This window comes from Suncus etruscus, chromosome 6 (assembly GCF_024139225.1).
Source record: "Suncus etruscus isolate mSunEtr1 chromosome 6, mSunEtr1.pri.cur, whole genome shotgun sequence".
In the NCBI taxonomy this organism is placed as follows: Eukaryota; Metazoa; Chordata; class Mammalia; order Eulipotyphla; family Soricidae; genus Suncus; species Suncus etruscus.
The window spans coordinates 3,833,581-3,857,599 of record NC_064853.1 but is presented as its reverse complement, the minus strand read 5'-3'; the positions used below and the strand labels follow the sequence as shown (position 1 = coordinate 3,857,599).

The 24,019-nt window shown below is 54.9% G+C and overlaps 2 protein-coding genes across 6 annotated transcripts in view; one reads left to right on the top strand and one right to left on the bottom strand.

Moving 5' to 3' along the window:
- Nucleotides 1-24,019, top strand: part of ERRFI1 (ERBB receptor feedback inhibitor 1) — a 731,587-nt gene that overhangs the window by 185,023 nt on the left and 522,545 nt on the right. The gene's annotated exons all lie outside the window — the stretch shown is intronic.
- CAMTA1 (calmodulin binding transcription activator 1) overlaps nt 1-24,019 on the bottom strand; it is a 552,305-nt gene that overhangs the window by 77,184 nt on the left and 451,102 nt on the right. For all 5 annotated transcript variants that reach the window (XM_049775266.1, XM_049775269.1, XM_049775270.1 and 2 more), the window contains one exon: nt 5,462-5,615. In XM_049775266.1, the coding sequence (XP_049631223.1) occupies nt 5,462-5,615 (154 nt within the window). The remainder of the gene's footprint in view (nt 1-5,461; nt 5,616-24,019) is intronic.

The following is a 24,019-nucleotide window of genomic DNA, read 5'->3' as shown; positions in this document are numbered from 1 at the left end:
GGCTCTCCCCTTTCATCTGTCTGGGGAGGGCACCCCAGGAAAAGGGAGGGGCTCAGCACCTCTTTTGGGGGAGCCTGGTAGGGGGTAGTCAGCTTTCCAGCATCCAGGTGGGGCTGTGATGAGCAGGGCTGGAGCAGAGACAACCCCCACCCCAGACCAACGGGGTATGCGGGCTGAGGGGGCTTTGAAGCCAATTTTACTTCTGGGGGATGTGGCTCCACTGCTCTCCCAAGAGCCCCCAGTGGGACCCTAAGGATATGAGTGCATGAAAGGGAGGCTCCCCTCGGCCACTGTGGCACAGAATCTTGGGCTTTTAAGGAAACCTGAAGAAGCAGCTGCCAGCTCTAGGGACTCTATAATGACACATATATGCTTCGAGTGCACAAGTGAGCCCTGTGTCACTACATGTGAATGAGTGTGAACTGTGCCTAGAGGGGTGTGGTGTGGGACTATATGTATGAGTATGACTGACTGCATGTCTGCATATGTGAAAACATGTATGAGGTTGTGTAGGTAGGTGCATGGAAGGATATATGAAGAGATTGTAGACATGTGTTTCTATAGAAGCATGCATGAGGAAGCATGGGGGTATCATGACTGTGTGAGCACAGATGGGTGCGTGTCTGGGAATATGAGTCTAAGGTATGAACATGTGCATGTGTGTACGTGTACAGCCCCGCACAGTGCTTGCTGAGAGCCGTGTGGTTGAGTAGGGCGGCCTGAAGGAAGACGGTCTCTTGTGTGGTTCCCCCCACCCCCCCACACACACGCCATGATTGACCCGCAGCTCCCTTCCCCTGCCCTCTCTCCCTTCTCCTCCCTTCTCCTCACTTGCTTCCTTCCTCTTTTCTCCCCTGCCCTCCCCGGAGTTTCCTTCCTTCCTGGCCACCCTTCCCCATCCATGACCCTGCAGCAGTGTGTGTGTACGTGTGTGTGTGTGTGTGTGTGTGTGTGTGTGTGTGTGTGTGTGTGTGTGTTGTGGCAGGACACCTCTGCGATCAGCTTTGCCCTTCTAACCTCCTCCCCCCACTCCACCCCCAGCTGGCACAGAGCCCTCACCCATGACAGCACAGCTGTGCCGATCCTGGCCACATGACCTCAGGTGACACCTGCATGGCATGAAAGAGTGAGCGAGTCCCCGTGCTCCCAGCGCCCCAGAAGCCTATGAACCCCAGCACTGCCCCCCAAATCCATGCACCCCTCTGAGCCACACTGCTGCTACTGGCCAGCAGGTGGCGCTGAGGGACCAGGAACGGACCTGTGCCCTGAGCGAGCACCCCCCCCCCCTTTTCTGCCTTCAATTCTGCTCTTCTCTGATCACCAGGCTTTAATCTAAGCAAAGAAGCAAAGCCAAATAAACACCCCCTCACTGGGCTTCGGCTGTCGGGAAACCAGGAGAAAACAGCAGATGCGGAGAAGATACAACCAAAGCCCTGGGGGTGGTGACAGCTGGGGGGGGGCCGGGGGTTCCCAGGGCCTCCCCAAGGAGAGGGGGGGTCCATGCTTCACCCCTCACTCAGCCTCAGCCTCATTCACAGCTTCTCAGCAATGTCCGAGCCTGGGCCAGGGGTCCTGGGGACGCACAGATCTCTGCATGCACAGGGAGCTGGGCTGGAGGGTGCTGGGGGCTAAGGCTCGGTCTCCTGAAGGTACCCACTCTCTTGCAGGTGTCCAGGGGGGAGGTGGGTGCCGCTCGACCCTCCCTCAGGGGCCACTTCAGCCTCGGCACCATCTGCTTCCACCTCGCTCCGCATGGCCCCTTTGCGCTACCAACATAGCCTCTTGAGGCTCACAACTCCACACAGCCCCACTGAGTCTCAAAGAATCCACCATCCACTATCAAAATGGTCTCTACCACTACCTAAATGATCTTCACCACACAATTAATGTGATTTCTTTCTTTTTTTTTTTGTGTTTTTTTGGGGGGCACACCCGGCAGTGCTTAGAGGTTACTCCTGGCTCCATGCTCAGAAATTGCTCCTGGCAGGCACGGGGGACCATATGGGACACCAGGATTCGAACTGATGACCTTCTGCATGAAAGGCAAACGCCTTACCTCCATGCTATCTCTCCGGCCCCAATTAATATGGTTTCTACTCCACTGCCAAAAAGGCCCTCACTTCACGCTCAGTGCGGTCTCTACCCCATAACCAATACAGTCTTCACCTCACAGTTTACGTGGTCTTCATCTCAGACTTTACGCAGTCTCTCAACATACTTCCTATCCACACCTCCTCTGACCCCCTACTGGACCTGACCTCCTACCCTGCCATCAAAATGGCCGCCATCACCTCATACACACCCTGATTATGTTTTGGTGTCTAGTCTCTTTCTCCCCATCTCCCTTACAGACACAACCTCCCCAGCCTGGAGATCCCACCCAAGGACCCATCTGGGTATAGACTGGACCGTCCTAACCCACCATGAATGCCCAGGGCAGGACCTGGCTTCTAGTCACTACCTGGGCCAAGTTCAAAGCAGGAGCTTGGCAGGAGACTGAACTCAATCCACAGTTGTGTGTGGATTTCTGTGTGCCCAAGCCCTTTGGGGGATCCCCCCTGCCCCCCAGAGCACAGAGTGGGCCTCGGCTGACTTCTTCAGGGAGGAGAGGCTTGGAGGCACTTTCTCATAGCACTAGATGCATCACAGCCTGCAGACAGTCATGGGGTCACCATATGGGGCTCACTGTCAGTCCTTCTTGCGGGTGTCAGCATGGTCCACTGAGTTGAGGGAGATGCCCTGAGCTTGTTCAACCCTCCTCAGGGGCAGCACACCTTGGGGTGCCATGGCTCCCCGCCTTAGATTCCCTGCTATGTCCTTCATGGAACCACAGAGGGACCTGGGCCCAAGAGGAAAATAGGGTATCTGGGGTCTCTATGGTGGGGACAAGTGGAAAGAACTCTGGGGGTGCTCAGACCTAAGTCCAGTCACTCACTGCAGGAAGAGGTCCTCTGCAACCTTACACAGAGCCAGGGGGAAGTTGAACGGCAGATGGATCTAACACTGGGGATGTCTATGCAGAGGAGCCCCAAGACTGACCCCCCCCCCCAGACAAGCTTCCAAGGTAAAGCTGGTCTGTGGATCCTTCTCCCCCATAAATGTGTCCCCTGTCCAGGTCCCCTCTCTTGGAAGACTTTACTGACTCCCCAGCTGTGTTCTGGTCTTTGCTGCAACTTAAGGTGAAGGTTCTAGAAAGGCCATGAGGCATCTTTGGACACATTCTGGGAAGCTTTACACGGGTTCTGGGTGTTTTCTCCTTCAGTCAGGAGGGGACCATCCAGTGTAGATTCAAGAGAAATCTTGGGGTCACTATCGGGTTCCCCGGGGTTGCCCAGAGGCAGCCTGGCTCTGAAGTCAGTGCTCGTGGGAGCTGAAGCCAGGAGCACTGTTTCTTGCAACAGGTGAGGCAGTGGCTGTGTTGCTGGGTGTAGGGGGGGGCTTCTCCCACCCAGAAGCGAAGCATCCTGATTAAAGCACGAGCATTTGGGTGGCCCCGGGGCAGGGGAACTGGGGAACCTCAGGAAGTCAGTTTCGGAGCCTTTGAAGCGAGTGATTTATGTGGAAATGCGGCGGCGATAATGCATTTGCTCCGGCACTGGGCGGCGTGTCTGTGTCTGAGACGCAAGTCGCTCCCGCCTTCTTACTCCTGCAGGCATCTGTGCTCCCCATCCTGGGAGTAGGGGGGTCCTTCTGGTGGCCCTGAAAGGACCCCCTCTGCTGCAGGAGCCCCCCAGTCCTGTGAGCCCCACATTACGTGTTTGCAGGGAGTCAGGGCACATTGACACAACTGTCCTGCTGCACGGCCAACTGTGGCCTTGCTAAGCCTCGAGCAGTCCTGGGCTGGCTTCTCTCCTGCCATGCATGGGTGAGGACCACTGGGGAGATGGACAGAGACTTCCTGGGTGTGGCCCGGGGCACTTGCCAGGCCAGACCCTTCTGAGGATGGGGGTGTGCACTTGGGTGGAAGAGGCGCTGTGGAGAAGCCCAGACCTCGGTTCTCTCTGGCTGATGGTGTCCAGGAGACAGAATGGGGGAGCCTGAGCACCAGCCTAGAGTCTGCTGAGCCCCAGCAGCTAAGCCACAAACCCAGCATCTGGGGGACCCAGCAGAGATGCTGTGTGTTTCTTCTCCCTAAGAATCAGGCCGAGAAGGGGGAGCACTGAGCAGAGTCCTGGGTCTGCTCTTGCATCCTGGGCCTGAGTCTGTCTCTCACCGGGTCAGAGAATGTCTCAGGGCCACTGGGGTGAGAGGTCAAAGGTCTTGGCCTGGAATGCATGGAAGAGGTGTGGTCACCTGAGAGGACGTGGCACTATGAAGGGGTGTGGTCATGCAAAGGGTGTGACCAATAAGGGGCATGGCTTCACATAATTGTGCGAGTGCAGGAGGCAACTGCATGGAAGGGGTGTGGTCTTTTGAAAGGGGCGTGGTCACAGAAAGGGGTGTGGCTATGTGGGAGGTGGATGTTGCTGGACCTTTCTTTGGCAGCTATCTGGCCTCCTGGGTGTCCCCTAGCCAGTGTCTGGACCAACGGTACTAGAGTTGGCTTCTCAGTTTCCTGAGGGGGTGCCCTGGGGATGGGTGGAAGCTGGGCGTCGAGCATGGCAGGGACAGGGGACTCCCTTGAGGAATCTGTGGGAAGGTGGTGAAGTGGTCAGAATTCAGTCTGATGTGTCCCTGGTGTGGTCAGGTTCCAGGAAAAACTTCTGGCTGGGAGACGGCAGAGAGGGCCTGGGGGCTGTACGGACAAGCATGGACAAGGCTGGAGAGAAGTTGGGGAGCGTGAGCCCCTCAGTTATCCTGGGCACCCAGCTTTGGACAAGGGGAGGGTCGCACGGGCCTGCTGCGAGCTCCAACCCCCTTCCCTGCCTGGTTCTCAGTTCTGGCTGCAGCAAGGCCAGGACCCTGCATGCTCCTATGGCCCCATGGCTGGTTGTGAGGCTGGGGATGCAGAGGGCGTTTCCTACACTTGCAGACACCCCAGTTGAGTATTAAGGGCTCTCAGGTCACCGCAAGACCCTCAGCAGGGGCTCTGGAAAGATTGAGGGGTGTCCGGGGCAGAGTCTGCACAGGTGTGCAGATGTGAGCTCCTGCACCTGACAGATAGTTCTGGAAGCAGCTTTACCGGCACTGCCCAGGACAGAGGCATCAGCTTGGGCCACCAGGGAGCAGGGAGCCTGGGAGCAGAGGCAGGACAGGCAGGATAGGCAGGCGGGCAGCACAGTGATGCCTCCAGATCCTGGACTGACCATGCCCACCACCAAACCACGCCCACACAGACCAGCCCAACCACTGACCACACCCACCACACTGCCACACCCACTCAACAGACCACGCCCATCGACTGGCCACACCCCCAAGCAGCCTTTGCAGCCGCTTCAGCCCCAGCTCCTCCAAGCCCATTTGTCCCCTGTGCCCCGTCCCCATGGGTGAGGTTCTGGGCATGCCCTGGGGGGTCACTCACACATGGGCTTCAGCTGCCCGATGAGCTCCTCCTTGGTCCACTTGGCCCACTCCTTCTTGTCGGTGTTGATGGAGCAGAGGATGGGCCCGCACGGCTTCCCGCAGTCCTCGATGGCGGGCACATTCAGGTAATGCACCAGCACGATGTCGGGGTTCTGTGGGGACAGAGAGGTTGGCTGCTGTACCGCCTGTGGCTCCCACCTAGTCCCGGAGCTGCCAGCGGGGTACCTGGGGTCCCCAAAAGCACGAGCGGCCTCTCCGGCCCCAGGAAGCCACCAGGTGGGACACCAAGCACTGCCCAGTGTGCCCCTGGGACAGTGTCCGGTGCCTTCCTCAGGGCTGGCTCATATGCCACCAAGGGTCACTCTCTAGGCCACAGGAGCCTGGAAGCCTTGAACCTGCCACTCCCAGAGCCTTGTCAGGCCAGGGAACAGGATGCCCGTTTTCGAGGTAGCCTGTTTCAGAGTCATAGCCTCAGTCCCACCGATCCCCAGAAACCCAAAACAGAGATGGCGACCCGTGGGACCTGGGTGGCTCTTTTGACACAGAGTCCACTGCCTCTGTCCCTGGGGCTTCTCTAGCCACTGGAAGGCCAGCAGCAGCAGCCCCATGACCAGCACAGGGTGATGAGGAACCTTCTATCATGGGGCACCTTCTGAGTATCCCTCATCCAGGACAAGGGTTGGGGACATAGGACGGAGCAGTACGGCCGTGGGGAATGAGGGTGGAGGACAGGGTCAGAGGGAGAAGGCCACACACAGATCATCTCACTTCTTTGTGATTACAGAGTCAAAGAGCAGATGTACCCCCAAGGCGACAAACCCTTGACCCTGAATTGCAGAACCAGACACCATGCAGTGGGGGTGAGGAGTGACGGCAAAGTGACACACAGAGGCCAAAGGTTGTGGGGACTCTGAGGCAGTCAAGTGGTCACTTTGGACATCGATAGCCAAAAACTTTGACATGATTATAACAACCCAGACTAATAAGTGAACTAAGAAAACATCAACAACCCAAATCAACTCCACTTAGGTAGGCCTAGAGATGGCTCATGGGCGGGGGTGAAGCTCAGAGTTGGACCCCAACATGGGGCCGCATGCATCGAGCAAGCGTGATGCGGGCGGCTCAACTCTCTCGAATTTCCTGCACACCAAGAGGGACGCCCAGGTTCCAAGATAACTGTGGGGAGAAGGAGGCAAGTCCTTCGAGCTTCTTCACAGCAACCTGAAAGACATGGATTCTGCTTCCCGCATCTGAAGATATTTCTGGAACTTCCGGGAAGTGGACAGCATCCGTGTCCCGGTGCTGTGGGGTGAAGGAAAAATCCCAACTTCATCCTTTATCCTCTCTGCTAGCTCCTCCCACACACCCAGCCTCAGCCCTGGGGGGGTGCGACAGGGTGGTCTCGGGAACCCCAAGCAGGAGGATGAAGCCAGGAGCTCACGTGGGGAAGCAGGGTAAGAAAGCTGATGGTTGAGACCAAGAAAGGTCCCACTAGGGCTGGGTTTGAGTGTTTCTGGTTAACTGGAAGATTCCAGCACCCACAGGAACTTTCTCCCAGAGGTGCTTCTTGGGGCAGCATCGACAGGCTCTTAAAGGCCCCGTTGACCTCTGACACTGCTGCCCCTGCTCAATGGGACCTGGGTCTGGGGCCTGTCACGGGTCCGAGACTCACACACAGACAAGGGCAGACATTCGGGCTGTCAATGAGGGTTCTACAGCATGTCTGGGCCCGTTTCTTTGGGTCCTGGGCTTCCTGCCTCTGCCTGGCTTGTCTTTGGCAGGTGGGCCAAGGTCCCCACTAGGGGTGTGTGAGATTAGGCGGTACCCCGGCCCTAAGTCTCCCGCAGAGCCTTCTCTGGCCTCCAGGGGGTGCCGGGGCTTCATCTGGGCCCCTCCTGGGGCAGACCTAGTGGGGAGCACTGGGTTCCCAGCTCCTGGGCTGTGAAGGCCCTGGATGAGGTGCCGGACCCTAGGGAGAAGCAGGCCTGGCACCTGGGTAAGGCTGGGCTGGACAGGCCAGGCTTGGAGAGCAAAGAGCCACTCTAGCTTGTCACCACCTCCCTATGCTTTGACTGTCCTGTTTATGGAAGCCGCCTCTTGCCTTCCCTTCAGGGCCCAGCTGCCCTTTGGGGTTCCACCAGCCTCCCTGTTCCTGAGAATCTGGCAGGAAGTGCTCCACCAGCCTCCTCCTTAAGCTTTCCTAGATATCTCTGCCCTCCCCCTACACCTTACATAGTCTTTTATCTCCTTAAACAAGAGAGCCTGGGTAGCGACAAGTGGGTCTGATTTTTTTTGTGGGTGTTTGTTTTTGTTTTGGGGCCACACCTGGCAGTGCTCAGGGTTACTCCTGGCTCTGCACTCAGAAATCACTTCTGGCAGGTTCAAGGGGTCATATGGGCTTTCGGGGATTGAACCTGGATCGACCATGTGCAAGGCAAATGCCCTCCTCACTGTGTGATCGCTCTGACCCAGTTATGCCATTTTGGAGAAACTTAGCTGGGGAACAAAGCTCAGGTCTTGCTCAGGACAGACTTATGTCCCACCATTGGCTTCAGAGTTGGAGGAAGGAGAGAGGAGAAACAAACCATCAGGCAGTGGATTACATGGCCGGGGATGGGGAGCAGACCCAGAATGGGGGACACAGACTGTGGGTGTCTGGGGGAGGGGCACAGACTCTTAAGGGGTCACACACCCCCAGCCCCCAGATAATTTACACTCTCTATTTTTCTATTTTGGGCACTAATCATACCCAGAGGCACTCAGGGCTTCCTCCTAGCTCTGTGCTCAGGAATCACTCCTGGCAGTCCTAGCTCAGAGGACTCTCTGGGATGCTGGGGATCGAACCCTCAAACCCGGGTTAGCCATCTGCAAGGCAAACACCTGCTGTCCCTGCTGCCTATGGCTTGGTCCTGGGTCCAGGATCTCAGAGTTCCAGTCTGGAAGGAGATCCTGGCCCTTGGCTTCTGAGAGGAGAGACCCTGTGCTCTTTTTGTTGTGGGGGCCCCGGGTGGGTGGGGCGGTGCAGGAAGTGGTTAAAAATGCTCAGAGCCTCGGTGCTGAGGGAGGAGAAGCCGCGTGAACATCTGTGCGTCTCTTGTTCGCAGCTTCATCAGCGCTAAGTGGTCGATAAATCAGGGCGCACGGCGGGTCTTTCCTGCCTGGCTCCCTCATCAATCTTGGCCGGTTTTCGTGAAAAATGAAGGCATGAGGCCGCGTGGCGGGGAAGTGTGTGGGGCCCCCGGGAATGCCCGCTTCTCCCCCTGGTGCCACACCCCCTCGCCAAGGCGGGCAGGGCCAAGCGCCCAGGATGGGAGGGGAGCCTCGTTTGCCACCAGCCTCTCTCTGGGGGTCCCCATACCATCTCTGTGCCTGCCAAGTTAGCACACGGCATGTCAAGAATGTGGTGGGTAGGTGGCGGGAGACTGAGGTGCCAAGTGAGCAAAGGAGGCAGGAGTTTCTGAGGCGAAATTTGGGGGGGACGCTTGGCGCTCAGGGCCCCTCTGCCAACAGGCTTCCTGGCAGACGTGAGCCTGTATGGGTAAGGACAGAGCTGCCTCTGCTCGGATGAGAATGATGAGGATGATGAGGGGGCCAAGGCTGTGCTTAGGCGGGTCCGAGTTCTAGTCCAGTTCCCTGACCTCAGGCTGGAGCAGAGACCCCCGAGAACAGAGGATGTGGAAGAACTGGTCTGTGAAAGGAGGCTGCGGAGGGCCCCAGACTTGGGTTTGCTGGCACCCCATGTGTGGGTTGGGGACCTCATGTAAGGAAGAGCCCTCCTGTACTGCACCCCCCATTTCAAGCGCCATTTAGTCCCTCACTAGCCCACAGGCCCAGGCGTTTCTGGCTTCTGGACAGGGGTGAGACTCAGGAATCAGGGGCACCCCAATTCAGCCCAGCTGTATGCCCCTTTTTGCGGACTGTGGGCCCCAAGTGATTGTGGGTAGGGATCTGTGTGTCAGCTTTGGTGCCCTGAGCTGTGCCAAACACATGCATCTGTGGGAAGGTCCAATAGGTCCAGGGAAGAGGGCTGGAGCAACAGTCATCGGGGAGGGAGGGCGTCTGATTTGCACAAGGCTGACCTGGGTTTGTTCTCCAGTACCCCATGTCCCCATAAGCACCACTAAAAGTGAGCTCTGCCTGAGCACAAAACCAGGAGTGAGCTCTGAACACCACCAGCTTTGGCCTAAGAGACAAGTCCAGAGAATCTGTCCAGGTCCTGAGATGGTAAAAATGGGGACAGTCAGAGGGACACCCCAAGCAGGTCCTGCCAGTAGGCTCCCCATCTCCAAGCCAAGAACGTCGTAGGGAGGAACCCTCCGTGGTCAGGCAGAGATGGGGGATGGCTGTTAGCTTAGCCCGGAGCTGAGCATTGGGAGAAATGGGGGCAGGCCCAGTGCCCCAGAGAGAGATGAGTGTGGCCGTACTAGCAGAGGAAGATGCGCTCAGCAGGGGCTCAGCAAAACCAGAGCTGCCAACCGTGTTCCTCAATTTCCGGGGTACAATCACTGAGTGACTGGAGGAATGCGGTCTGTCTTCCTGTGAGTTTGAAGGAGACTGGGCACATGTCCTCCAGCCCCACCAGTCCCCAACTGATAGGTGTGACAGGCAGAACAGGAGATAATACCACATGCCCCTGAATCATCACTTCTGGACAGTGCTGGACACACAGAAACCTGCAAAGTGGCCGAACTTGCAGAATCACAAACATGGTGGAGTTTTGTCCAGTCCAGGCTCTGGCCTTCCCTAGTTTGGTGCATGGCCCCACAGTTCCCTGGCTGGCTCTGGGATGGTGTGATTCTTCAGGACCTCCAGAGGGGTCTCCTGAGCCCAGTACCCAGGCCCTCGGCACAGTTCCAAGAGTACCAGGCCCGTCCGTCCCTCCCCTCTGAGCCCCACGGTCACTGAGAGCACTCTTGGCTGGCTTCCAAGAGCTGCAAGGAAACAAAACTGCATTTCTGGAAAAACAGCCTGTCATCGAGGTGCCCACAGCTTGAGAGAGACGTCCCCTGGCAGGCCGGCCCGCCTGTCATCCGGCCGGAAGGGGCCCTTCTTGGGCTGCTCTCCCCTGGGACGAGGCCAGCATCAGCCCTTCAGGAGCGATGCTCAAGGATCCTCTGTTATCAGGAACACCCCTCTCCCCAAAATGCCTCTGCCCCTTTGCAGAGGACTCAGGGCAGGGAGATTGGGGGGCTCACCCGGTGAATCCATCCTATCCTGTCCATTGTCCAAGCAGCCAGAGGCAGGAGAAGCTGCAAATTCTCTAAGTGTCGTACCCAGGATGGGGAGAGACAAATGGAAGGGAACTATCTGTTCTGGAGCTCAGAAGTCGCCTGGCGCTAAGCTGGTTCTGGGGGGGTGTTGTCACAGGGAGTCTCCTCAGGAAGCTATGCTGAGTATGAGGCTCACTTCTCTGGGGCCCTGGGGTGCTCTGAGCTGGGGGTTCATCGAGGTTGTCCTCTGGGTCCTGGCAGAGCTAAAACAGAGAAGGGCAGATTCCCCCAAGTCTCGGGGGACTGAGGAGCAGGCAGGCCTTAGGGCCTAGACCATGCCACAGTGCAGTAGCAGTGATTACTATTGGGGTGCGGTGGTTTTAAACGCAACTCCCCCAAGCTCTTCCCACACCTACACTCACAGTCAAAGCTCCCTCCTATCTGCTCGAAAGGGCCCCCGGCTGCTAGAAGTCAGGAGAGAGACATTAGCTAGGACCCTGGAACCCATCCGGGGTAGCTGGGACTTGCCCGCTATGCTGTTGCTCCATCCCCCAAGTTTTTTCCTTTTTCAAGAAAACTGATCAGGAGTACAGCAGGGAGGGCGCCTGTCTTCAACAGGTCAACCAAGATCCCATCCTCGGCATCCTATAAGGTCCCTGGAGCACCACCAGGAGTGATTCCTGAGTGCAGAGCCAGGAGTAACTCCTGAGCATTGTTGTGCATGGCCTTCCAAAATACCCCAAACTGGCTGAGTTCTAAAGTCCTCAGTCCTTAGATTGCCTTGTGTACTGTTAAGAAATATTATAATGTGTTACAATCTGGGGACTTGAGGGACAAAGTAATTGTACATGGATTCTGTCTTATTTATCTTAATGTTCTTTGGCTGAAATTTCAAAGTTAAGATATCAGCAAGGGGACTTCTGAGAATTATGTTATGGGTGATTGTCCTTCCACTGTAACTTTACCTTGTCCTCTTTCTTTGCACCCTTGTTCTCATAATTAAAAATAAAAATTAAAAAAAAAAAAGTCCTCAGTCCTTTTGGGATGGTGGGGTCTCAGCCTACTGCCAAGGGGCCAGTGCCCCACCCACACTCAATACCTTCCAGTACATAAACACCCCAACTTCATAGCTCCACGACGAATCTCGGAGAGATGCCAATTGCTGAATCACTCGGTTCCACAGCTCTTGGAGCACGGCCTCCTACCCTCACAGTACTGACAGACCAGTGGGAGCACAGCAAATTAGACAGGGAAGAAGTTTCCTAGAAGCCCACAAAGCTTGGTGAATGAAACTAAGAACATGGAAGGCTCAGCTAGCACCAAACAGCTCAGCGGATCCTCAGACAATGGCTTTAGTGAGGCCATTTTAAGATATAACAATTTTCACAAATTTCCTTTTAATAGTTTCTTCTTTCTTTCTTTCTTTCTTTCTTTCTTTCTTTCTTTCTTTCTTTCTTTCTTTCTTTCTTTCTTTCTTTCTTTCTTTCTTTTCTTTCTTTCTTTCTTTCTTTCTTCCTTCCTTCCTTCCTTCCTTCCTTCCTTCCTTCCTTCCTTCCTTCCTTCCTTCCTTCCTTCTTCCTTCCTTCCTTCCTCTCTCTCTTTTTTTTTTGCCATACTTAGTGGTGTTCAGGGGTTAATACTGGCTCCATGCTCAAGAATTACTCCTGGTGGTACTAAGGGGACCATATAAAATGCTGGGGATCAAACCTAGGTCAGCTGCATGCAAGTAAAATTTCAAATATTAAAAAAACACACACACAGGGGCCAGAGAAATAGCATGGAGGTAGGGCACTTGTCTTGTATGCAGAAGAACAGTGGCTCAAATCCCAGCGTCCCATATGGTCCTCTAAGCCTGCCAGGAGCGATTTCTGTGTGTAGAGCCAGGAGTAACCCCTGAGTGCTGCTGGGTGTGACCCCCCCAAAAAAAACCCACACAAAACCACTATTGATGCAATTAATTTTGTGGTTCTAAAAAAGCAAAAATTGAAGAGACCCCAAGGCATGCAATAACGCACCTGTGTTGGTTTGGAATATGTTGGTTGGAATAATGCAACTATGTCTGCATGATAATTCTCAGCAAAGCCTGATAGAAGGTCACATGTGGCCAAGGTTTTTATGAGGGTAAAAAGTGTGTGTGTGTGTGTGTGTGTGTGTGTGTGTGTGTGTGTGTGAGAGAGAGAGAGAGAGAGAGAGAGAGAGAGAGAGAGAGAGAGAGAGAGAGAGAGAGAGAGAGAGAGACGAAAACCATCTGTTCCAGAGGCAAGCAGGGCAGAGGGAGGGCAGGAAGGAAATTGGGGTCACTGGTGGCAGGAAATGTACCCGGGGAAGGCATACAGCCATACATATATGACTGAAACTCAATCACGAACAACTTTGTAACTGTGATAAAAAAGAAATGAGACCACACACACTAAAACAGACCAAAGCATTTGAAAGAAGGGGTCGGAGCGATAGCACAGTGGGGAGGGTGTTTGCCTTGCACACAGCTGATCTGGGTTTGACTCCTGGCATTACATAGGGTCCCTCTCCCACGCACTGCCAGGAATGGTCCCTGAGCACAGAGACCAGATTAATCCCTGAGCATCACCAGGTGTGACGCCAAAACAAAACAAAAATAAAAAGAATCTGAAAGAATAAAAATTGTTTTGGAAGAAAAAAACGAAGAAAAGGGGGTCTTGGGTTACTTCTCCTCGAGTGCTCCTGGCATGATGCTCTGATTAGGAGAGAGATTCCTATCAGAGGTGGGGGTAGGTACAATGGCCTCTCAGTGGGGGATTTCACCCATTTCATCATTTCACTCCATCATTTACTCTCCACTCAATGGTTCCCCCACTCATGAGCCACCCTGACACCCCTCCCTCATTAACACACTGTCAAGTTCAGGATCCTGGAGCATGGAAGACACTATAACTTTCTAGAAGATCATGGAAGATGCTAGCACTTTCTGAAGGGAATAAAAGATGCTTTAGGACAGAGCCAGGTGCAGTGGGTACTGGAGGCTGGGGTGCCAGGGAGCTGAGCTAGGGTGAGTCTGGGACCATCAGGGGCACCATGATTTGGGGAAGAAGGACTGAGAAGGAAAATCTCAAGACCTGAGTTTTGGGGATACCCAGGGAAGTGAGGGGGGCGGAGTCTCCTCTTGGGGGTACTAGGAGTCCCTCCTCCATCACCCGGCATGGTAAGTCAGGTTTTGAGCACTGGAAGGGTGCGGCAGCCCTCCCGGCTTTCAGCCAGGACAGAACCTGCAATTTAGCCATTAGTGAGAAAGTCACCAGCATCCGACTTGTTTAAGGCTTGTTCTGAGCAGCAAACCTGCGCCGGTGGCTGTTTGCTGAGAGGAGACGTGGACGGAAGCTTATAATTAAGCTGATGTTTCCGTAGCAGCGGCTAATTTCGGAATTAAAAGGAGACAGGACAAATTTGCCAATCTGTTATCCTGACTGCAGCCAGAGGCAAGCGAGAACGTGGGCCTGGCATCTGACCTTGGTGGACATCTTCCCAGGCAGCACCGCAGCCCCGGCCCCTCTCAACCCCACAAACCCAAGAGAGCCTCAGGGCTCCTGGCCACCATGGATCCCCAGCAAAAAGTGTGGAAACCAGTGTGGAAACCCCTTCTCAGTTGCCAGGGCCTCCCCAACCCCCATAATAGAGGTGTCCACACTTGCCTGACTACACCCCAGTTTTCAGAAAACAATCACTCAGGGCCCCCCGAAAATATACCTTTTTATTTTTTGTTTTGGGATACACCCGGCGGCACTCAGGGGTTAATCCTGGCTCTGCGCTCAAAAATCACTCCTGGCAGGCTCCGGGGACCATATGGGATGCTGGGGATTGAACCTGGGTCGTCCGCATGCAAGGCAAACACTCACCCCGGTATGCCATGGCTCTGGCCCCTGAAAATCTACCTTTAAGTCAACAAGGACACCCAACGGTACCCAAGCCCCATCATTCTAGAATCTGGCGCTGTGAAACGTATCAGGATCACTGGGAAGGTGGTGCATGACCCCCCCCCCTTTAGAAGGTTGATCTTGGAAAGGCAAAGGCAGGGTGGGGGGTGTGGGACAAGGTCACACCAGATCACTGAAGTGACCTTCAGTTGTCCTCTCTGGGTTTGGGGAGACAAGGCACGTAGAAGTTTCCTTCCTTCCCACTTTTCCCCACACCCCTGGATGTCCTGGGGAGGGAGAAAGGAGGGGACTGGGCTCCCCAACAGCCTGAGATTGATCCAGGTACCCCAGCAGGCCTTCTTGCCTTCTCTCAGCTTGTAGCAACCCCCTCTGTGTCAGGGGAAGTGAGGATAGTTATGGGGGGCATGCCAATGTCAACCTTTGGAGACAAGACATCTGTCTGGAGGTGAAGTGGGTGGTGGGTGGTTGAGGCGACTGTGGCTAAGGCAGATTGGGGGTGCTCTGGAGGAGATTAGGGGTTTTTTAGAATTTTTGTGGGAGGAGGTGGGGGAATACTCTGATATTTGGGGAGTAAGAGGTTGAGGGGTACTTCACTGCTCTGGATTAGATCTCCCTCTGGGCCCTCTTGCCCTGTTTCCCAGGGCTGGGGGTTCCTGTCTTCTCCCTCACGCTTGAAGGTACAGGGGGGCCTTTCTCCTCCACCCCACTTGAAGGACAGCACCTCTGGCTTTCTGCCTCCCCGGGTCAGTGGCTACATGATGGGGTCCAATTCTCACCAGACCCTCATCCTTCTGAGTCCAGGTCTGACCCTACTGGATCTCTGGTGCAGACACAGCTGGGCTCACTCTCACCCAGGGGCCATGGCATCCGGTCTCTGAGTCACTCTTCTCCCCATGCCCCCTCCTGAGCCTTGTTTCCCCATGCCATTATTGCAGAGGAGCTGCTGGGAAGAAGGTGGGAGGATTAGACAGAGCCTCAACAGGCTGAGCCTCACAGGGAGAGAGACTCGGGTACCACAATGTGGGACTCTGGCAGGTCCAGCCTCCTGTTCTCTCGCCACCTGCAGCTGGAAAGCATCATGCTGGAGCAAAGCATTAAGGAATATCCCAGACGCAGAGCAGCTGAATCATGCTCCAGCCCTCACAGCCACAGGCACTTGCCTTGACTTGTCCCGAAGCTTAGCACTCAACAAGGGGCAACTGGGACTTCTCCATACACTCCAGAAGGTCCTCCCCATAGGCCCGCCAGGCCCCTGAGAGTCGCTGGCTACACCATGCCCAGCACCTCAACCCCCCAGATTTCAGCTGACCAACTCCAGAGGGAGATGAGAGTGTGTGAAATTCCCCATAAAAGTACTTGGGGGCTGACTCCGGGCTCCCTTTCCCTGCTCTGTACTCCCATTCCTGCTGTGTGACTGAACACTCAGGAACTGTTATAGGGCTCTAGGGGGCACTGTTGAGCAGTGTGTGCCAACATGCCTCCCAGGAATTGGGGGGGGGGGGACTATAAAGAAGGGGGCGCCTGACAGCAAAAGCCCTTCTGATTCCCTGCGGGGGTTCTAGGGTGTGGCATGTGACCAGGTCCATTGTGTCCTTTCCGGGGGGAGACGTCCCCCAGCAACTCCTTCCTCACCCCCGCAGGACCCTGCACTGGCCATGTCTAGTAATACCAGCAGGAGGTGCTGTTCTGGGGAATGCTGTCATTTTGGTGTTTCTAAGATGGGCAAGAGGGGGAGGTCATGATGGGGAGAATTGGGACCCCACAGTCTCTGCTCCTCTGCTGAGCCTGGTGTCCTTAAAACCTGGAACCACTGGGGCTGAGTCCATAGTGTAGGGATCGGGGGTGAATGACCATGGGCCAGACCTGTTTGATCCCCAACAAAATATCATTCCTCAAGCATGGCTGACGGGCCCTGAGCTCTACCGGGGTGAGCCCCCACACCACAGGGCTTGAGCAACAGTGTAGTCCTGGGTCCTGGCATTAAACCGCTGACTTGGAGGGCCCAAGACGTGTGGGATCAACCCCTGGGCAAGGGAAAGGCCCCAATAAAATAAACTAAAATAAAATCTGCAGCCCCTGAATGCACAACTTTCTGAACTGAAGTGGAATAAATTCTTGATCTTTCTTTTTTGTTTTTTTGTTTTTTGGGCCACACCCGGCGGTGCTCAGGGGTGACTCCTGGCTGTCTGCTCAGAAATAGCTCCTGGCAGGCACGGGACACCGGGATTCGAACCAGCCACCTTTGGTCCTGGGTCGGCTGTTTGCAAGGCAAACACCGCTGTGCTATCTCTCCGGGCCCAATTCTTGATCTTTCTCACCCAGCCCCGAAGTCTAAGCCAGGGTTGGGTGGAGAGAAAGAAGTTTTGGGCGTGGGTGGTTCCACGGGGATCCGCCCCCCCCTTGGGCATCTTGGTAGCATCTGCAACGGTGAAAAGAGCAGAATTTGGCAACTCTAGGTGCCCCAAGTTCTCATTAGGACAGGAGAAGTGGGTCCTGGGGATCCAGCAGCCCAGCTGCCCAGCTCCACCGTCTGACCATGCTGGCCAGGAGACAAGGTGCATTGAATTGGGTTTCAACCTCATGGGGCAGGGCCCAGTGCTCCATTCAGATATAGCAGCAGTGGTGAGTTAGGATGGGCTGTGGGCCACATGCCCGGGGACCGAGTGGGACCAGCCACCAGAAGTCAGGGCGATTCAGCAACATCTCAAAATTCAGGACATAACTAGAACCTTCTATCTTGTTCCCCTGACCTGGGCTTCCTTCACCTGCCTAGGGCCCTCCAGGCTCATCCCTTCTCCCGCTAGGATTCTTGGGAGCCCTAGGGATGGGCTATGGGAGGTGGATACTCTGAACCCCAATATCTGATTCTCACCTTCAGCACCACGGACAGAGCCAGGACACGTCCCTCTCTACTCCTCCCTCCCTCCCTCCCTCCCTTTCTTCCTTCATTCCTTCCTACCTCCCTTCTTTCCTTTCTTTCCTCCCTTCCTTCTTCTTTCCTTCCTTTCCTCCCACCCTCCCTTTCTCCTTTCTCCTTTTCTTTCTTTCCTTTTCTAATTTTTAGTACAACACCGTGATTTACCAGGTTCCTAATGCAGCCATTTCAGACATTAAATATTCAAACACTCACCCCACCTCCAGTGTGACCTTTTCTTCACAGGTGTCCCTGATCGTCCACCCACCACCCTAGCAGGCCTCCAGGCAGGCACAAATTGACTTCCTATTGCTTGTCACAACACAAAGGCAACTAGAATGATCAAATCTTAAATCAACACGGGTCCATTGGAAAGGATTATTGTATCTCTCCCTGGAATTACTTTATAAAGTCAGTGTCTGAGAGTTCACTGAACTGTGGTTGGTGCTGTTTGAGCATCTGTGCTATTGTTCAGGCTCCCTGAGATTGGGAGACGCCCAGGGAACTTTCTCATCAGATTTCCGGGGATCCTACTGGGCGACACTACGAGATATTGAGCCTGTTCTTCCAGCCACTTCTTGGAGCATTTCTGAGCTGGCAAAGCAAGTAAACAAACCCCAAGTGGGTTCTCACCGCCCCCAGACACACACTCCAGAGCAGAGCGAGAAGTGGATGAAAACAGAGCGTCGTGTGGTTCAGAGGCGGCTGACACCCCTACTCAGAGCGGCCCCCACCCCGATCCAGCGAACGCCCCCGCCTAAAATCTCCCTTTGAACCGCGCCAGCCTTGGAGCCCGCCGCCCGCCGCCTGGGTTTCTTTCAGCAAAGGGGCTTTTGTGCTAGAATATTCACTCTTAGGCACAAGGAAGCTGGGAAATTATAGCTGGGGAAGGCCGGGCTGGCTTCTGCATCACCCAAGTTAAATTTGGCTGAATTGAGGGAAAACATCCTTTTAAAAGGGTGCTAAATGGGAATAATAATCTCTTCCATTTACAAAACACTGGTTTTTTTCAGAGCCCTCTCACATTCATTATCTCATTAGATGCTCACAGCAGGCCTGCTGGGCGCTCCACAAAGAACGATTGGAGGTGCTCTGGGAGGGGGCAGCGTGCCTGAAGGAGAAACTGAGGCTGGGGGGGGGAGGTGGCAGGGGTCCAGGCCATTCGAGGTGGCCAAGCCAGGCTGGGCTGGCCAAACCTTGACCAGGAAGTAGCAATTTCTGTCGCCTCTGTCTTGGCAGAGGGACTGAGTGACCTCCAAACAGAGGTGCTGGCCCGGCCCTCTCTGAGCAGAATCTGAAGGTCTCTGAGCAGAATCGAAGCTCCGACAGACTCCCCTGCAACCAGCGAGGATGGGGGTCGGCGGGTTCTCCTCCACCTGCCTCTGGCTTTTTGTCCTTTTCTGTTCTGTTCTTGCTTTGGGGCTTGTTCAGTGCAGGAGTTCCTCCCCAAGCAGTGCTCAGATGTCCCTGCAACAACTGTTGGCCCATTGAGTCACAGACTCAGCACAAGGCCTCAAGGGTGCAATACCACCCGGTCGCAGTGGTGCCAGAGACCTTCAGGGCTGCCCCTTGTGGTGCTTGGGGGAATCACTTGGTGATGGGTCCCAAAACTGGTTGGGTAAACACCAGGCACTTTTTATTTTTTAAACTTTATTTTTTGTGGGGGACACCCAGCAGTGCTCCTGGCTCTGTGCTCAGAAATCGCTCCTGGCAGGCTCGGGAAACCATATGGGATGTCGGGGATTGAACCCGGGCTGGCCATGTGTAAAACACTATCTCCCTGCTGGGACACCCCCTGCCCAGCACAGCTCAACCACTCGGTGTTAGCGGGCTGGGAAGTCACTGGGAAAGATTCCGGCTCTGATGGTCAGGCACAAGAAAGGGCCTCACAACAGGCGACACAAATTCTCGAAGATGTGTAGAGCAGGGCAGGGGTTATGGAAACTGGACTCCCGCTATGGCTCAGAGGCAGATCCTCATGAACCTCATAAACCTGCTGACCCCTCCTCCCATGACCCCCAGTTGCAGACCTAGTTCCTGATGGCCAAGACTGAAGTGGATGAGAATCCTGGGATTCTGTGGGTTCAAAGTGAGAGAGGGGGAAGGGAGAGAGAGGAGATGTGGGATGCAGGGGGTTGGCATGGATCTGCCATTGCTGGTGGCACTGGGCACCCTGGACTCTGCCTCTCTACCCAACGTCATTCATAGGTTCTGGAAATTTCTTAGTGTGGAGAACAGGCGGTGACAGCCATAAACCCCTCCCAGCAAGAAATGGAGAGATGTTTCATTAGGCAGGAGACGTTTTGTAGACATTTTGTAAGCATTGAGTTTGGGGGGGGGGATGTCTCAGCGGGCGAAGGGACCACGGAGCCACCATAGGCGGGTGTCACGAATCCAGGGAGTTATTTCAGGAAGGTCGCCCAGCCGCCTGGTTGTCATTACCAACGAAATATTTCAATTTTCCGGGCTGCGTTTGCTGGGCAACAATGAATCTACCTCTTATCTCCTTTCTCATGTCGGCTCTGAAGTCTGGTTTGGCACAAGCGGGAGCTGGGAACAGAGGGGGTGCTGGGGGCTGCGTGAGCCCCAGCAGTGGGGGGAGAGGGTAAAGGATTGGGAGGGGGTGGAGGGCAGACAGCCCCTTAGGCCTGCTCCCTGTCCCCCCAGAATCAGCCCCATCACCCCCAGCAAGGAGGGGGTGTGCTGGGCTGAGTCACCCTCACCTGATCATGTCTTCTCCAGTATTTGGGGCTTTTGCTGGTTTGGGGGTGTAAATCTTCCACTTAACTTGTCCTAACCCCATCTCCCAGATGGCAAGAAGAACCATCCTTCCAGTTCCATGGGTCCCCGTCTCTTTTTGTTTCTTTGTTTGTTTTGGTTTTGGGGCCACAGCTGGTGACGCTCAGGGGTAACTCCTGACTATGCACTCAGAAATGACTCCTGGCTTGGGAGACCATAGGGGTTCGAATCCAAGTCCATCCTGGGTCAGCTGCGTGCAAGGCAAACACCCTACCACTGTGCTATCGCTCCGGCCCCAGGGTTCCTGTCTCTAAGGCCACTTCAGGCCTCTCCGTGGCAGAGCCGGCTGCAGAGCCCCTCCTTGAAGGCCAGGCCCTCTCTCTGGTTTTCAGGACCCTGGCACCTGCCATATCTTCACTGTCCCACTGCCTGTCTTCTGCTGCAACCCTCGCATTGGCCTCCCGCAGCCAGGTCACCTAGGGAGAAGGAGAGCAAGGGTTCTGCAATACACGGGTTCCCTCCCCTGCTGGGGGCCTCTCAGGCAGTGCTTTGGGCTCTTCCTGTAGGAACCAACCAGGATGGACAGCTCAGGGCAGGGCTCAGGGGTGCGCTTATCTCTTACACCATTTTGGGGGCACAGGAAGGGTCTTTGGAGGTACAAAGGCTCAGCCCTGTTTAAGGCCCGGGAAAGGCTAACTGGGCCCATTAGTCTTGCCAAGCCACTGACCGATACGGCACAGCCCAGATTCGCACCCGTGCCTCTATGGATGAGTTCACTGGGCACAGAGGGAGATCCTAGAACACAGAGGGATCGGCTCCACCTCTGAGCTGTGTGCGAGGTCTCAGAAGTCCATGTGCTGTGGGTGGCAGCTGTGCGTGTTCATGTCCATACACATGTATCCAAATACAGCACACAAACACACACACGTGCAACGTCTGGCTGTGCAATCATAAACTCTTACTGGGCTGCCCTCCCTCAGTTCCCCAGCCCCGTATTTCTAAGAAAAAGCTTGAGAGGCTGCTTGCCAGATGCGGTCACGTTGTCCCTCCGTGTCACGAAAGCCACTCAAGCACAGCTCTTATGTGCAGCTGAGAGGGACTGAGGAGCCTTCAGAGCTCAGCTCCCCCTCGTCTCACTTTCCAGCTGGAAGGAGAAAGGGGGGTGAGGAGAGGGAGAAGAGACCTACAGCTTCCCCAGAGCAGCCAGAGCAGCTTTGAGCTCCCAAATTCAGAGGCACCTCTTGGGGGCCTCAGACCCCCCCAACACTGAGCCTGACGTGAAGAGAATGGCTCAAGGTCACTGGCCTGTCTCTGCCTGTGGGGATGACTTGGTGGGTGATGCCAGGCTCATGGCAAGTGAAAGGGACTAGACAGGGACACGCCCTAGCTCTACCCAAGGGCTCAGAAACATGGTTCACCTCCAAGTTGTGTGGGCGCCTGTGTCGTGCGTGCAGGTGAGGGGGCACCCTGAGCAGGAAAGCTGGCAAGGACTCGACCTGATGCTGTAGCTGCACCTGCATGTGTGGGGGAGTTTCAGCATGAAATATGCCCCCCCCAAGACTCCGGGAAGAACAGCTTTGTGACGGCGTCCCGCAAGGTGGTGGGTGGGCCTGGCACACAGGCTGGGCCATCAGGAAATGACTAAGCTGGGACCCTGTCCCTGTACCACACTGTCCCTGAGTCCCTGCAGGGAGCACAGAGCCCCACAGCCAACAGCATATATGCCCTTGCTTCTTCTCTAGGTTTGCAGGCGACTGTCCCCTGGACAAGGCCACTCCAGTTGCCCAGGGCCCTGCCACTTGGAGACTGAGGGTTCAGCAGACTGGGCCCAGGGCTGGCTGAGGTCTCTGAGTTCCTCAAAACCACTTCTCTTTCTGGCAGAGGTGACCAAGCAATCACACTGTCTTGGTAGGTTTATGTAAAACAGGTGGACTTTGGCTATGTCTTGTACTACAGTCCAAGTGGAAGTGACCGGGTTGAAGTTACAGGGACAGAGATCCAAGGTTACACGTAGGCCAGAGAGGATATTGCTGTCTGGCCCTCAGGAGGGAAGGGTCCCCGGTCCCCCCTGGTGTGACCTCGCTGCGACTCTTCCAAAGGCCCTTCTGGTTCCTCCTCTGTCTGACACCTGCCAGCACCTCAGCTGACCTCTGGTTCTCCAGCCTGTGAGGGCAGAGCAGAGCCCACTGTGGTGCCCACTGGAGAGGGCCAAGGGCCTGCACCCAAGGCTAACCTGGGAAGTACCAGCTCATGTCCCTCCCTATTCAGGAGGCAGAAGGTACCAAAGTTTCCTTGGAAGTGACCCAGCACCCCCTGCCCACACAGGCAGCACCTGCTCTGCCTCCCCCAACCAGCGCCTCTTCCTCATGCTCGGGTACTGGCCCTGCACTCTCTCTCTGCCACCTAGACCCCCAGAACCAACTTGAGTCTTTACAAACTTCTTTAACCTCAAAAATGTTTTCTTAATGAATTGGTACCCTAGAGCAAACTAAGGCCCAAGGGCCAATGTGGCCTACCAAGGAAATTTATCCAGCCTGCTGGGTGTTTTTGCCACCTGCTTAGCTGCCAACTCATCCCAGCCTGTATGCTCGTAGGTGGGATGTGTGTCGCATCCCTCTGATGCTCTCCTCTCTGTCTCTTGACTTCTCTCAGTTTCGAGAAGGAGTCCTCAAACTATGCTCAGGAACTACTATTGTTCATAGTCCGGCCCTCCAATGGTCTGAGGGACAGAGAAGTTTGAGGACCCCCATAGACAATCTGCCATGATCCCATCTTCAAGTCCATCCTTTGTCACCCTTTGTCACCCAGGTGTGAACATGGGCATGTCACCGTCCACTACTGTTTGACTGTTTGCCCATCCAAGCAAGCATCCACTCACCACACACATGTCAGTCTATCCATAACCAGTTCATCTACCTACATACACATCCCATCCATTCACCCATTCAACTGTCAATCATCCACCCATCCAACTACTCATTAACCACCTATCCATTCACCCATTCACCTATCCAACTACTTATCATACACCCATCTAACTATCCATCATCCACCAATTCACCTATCTTCTCATCCACCCAACAAGCTATATACCTCTACCTGTCCATCCATCCATCCATCCATCCATCCATCCATCCATCCATCCATCCACCTACTCATCTACTCATTTACCCATCCATCTACTCATCCACCAATCAATCATCTATACACCCATCTAATTACCCATCATCCACCCACCCATTCAACTATCCATCATCATCTATCAATCAGCCAGCGATCTATCACCCACTCATTCATTCATCCATCATCCATCAATCCATCCACCATTCATCCACTCATCATCCATCAGTCTCTCCATCCATTCATCCACCTATCCATCCATTCATTTACCTATCAATCCATTCATCCATCTTCTTTTTTTTTTGTTTGTTTTTTTTGGGCCACACCCAGTAACGCTCAGGGGTTACTCCTAGCTATGTGCTCAGAAGTTGCTCCTGGCTTGGGGGACCATATGGGACACCGGGGGATCGAACCGCGGTCCGTCCAAGGTTAGCGCAGGCAAGGCAGGCACCTTACCTTTAGCGCCACCGCCCGGCCCCCCCATTCATCCATCTTCTATCCACCTATAAATCCGTCTATGCATCATCCATCCATCCATCCAACTACCTGTCATCCATGCACCCAGACACCCTTCCTTCCTTCCGTGTGATATGTTGAGGACTCGAGAAATGCTCGTGCCCCTCAGGATGTGATAATAGAGAGACACTGTCCCTGGCCTCAAGGTC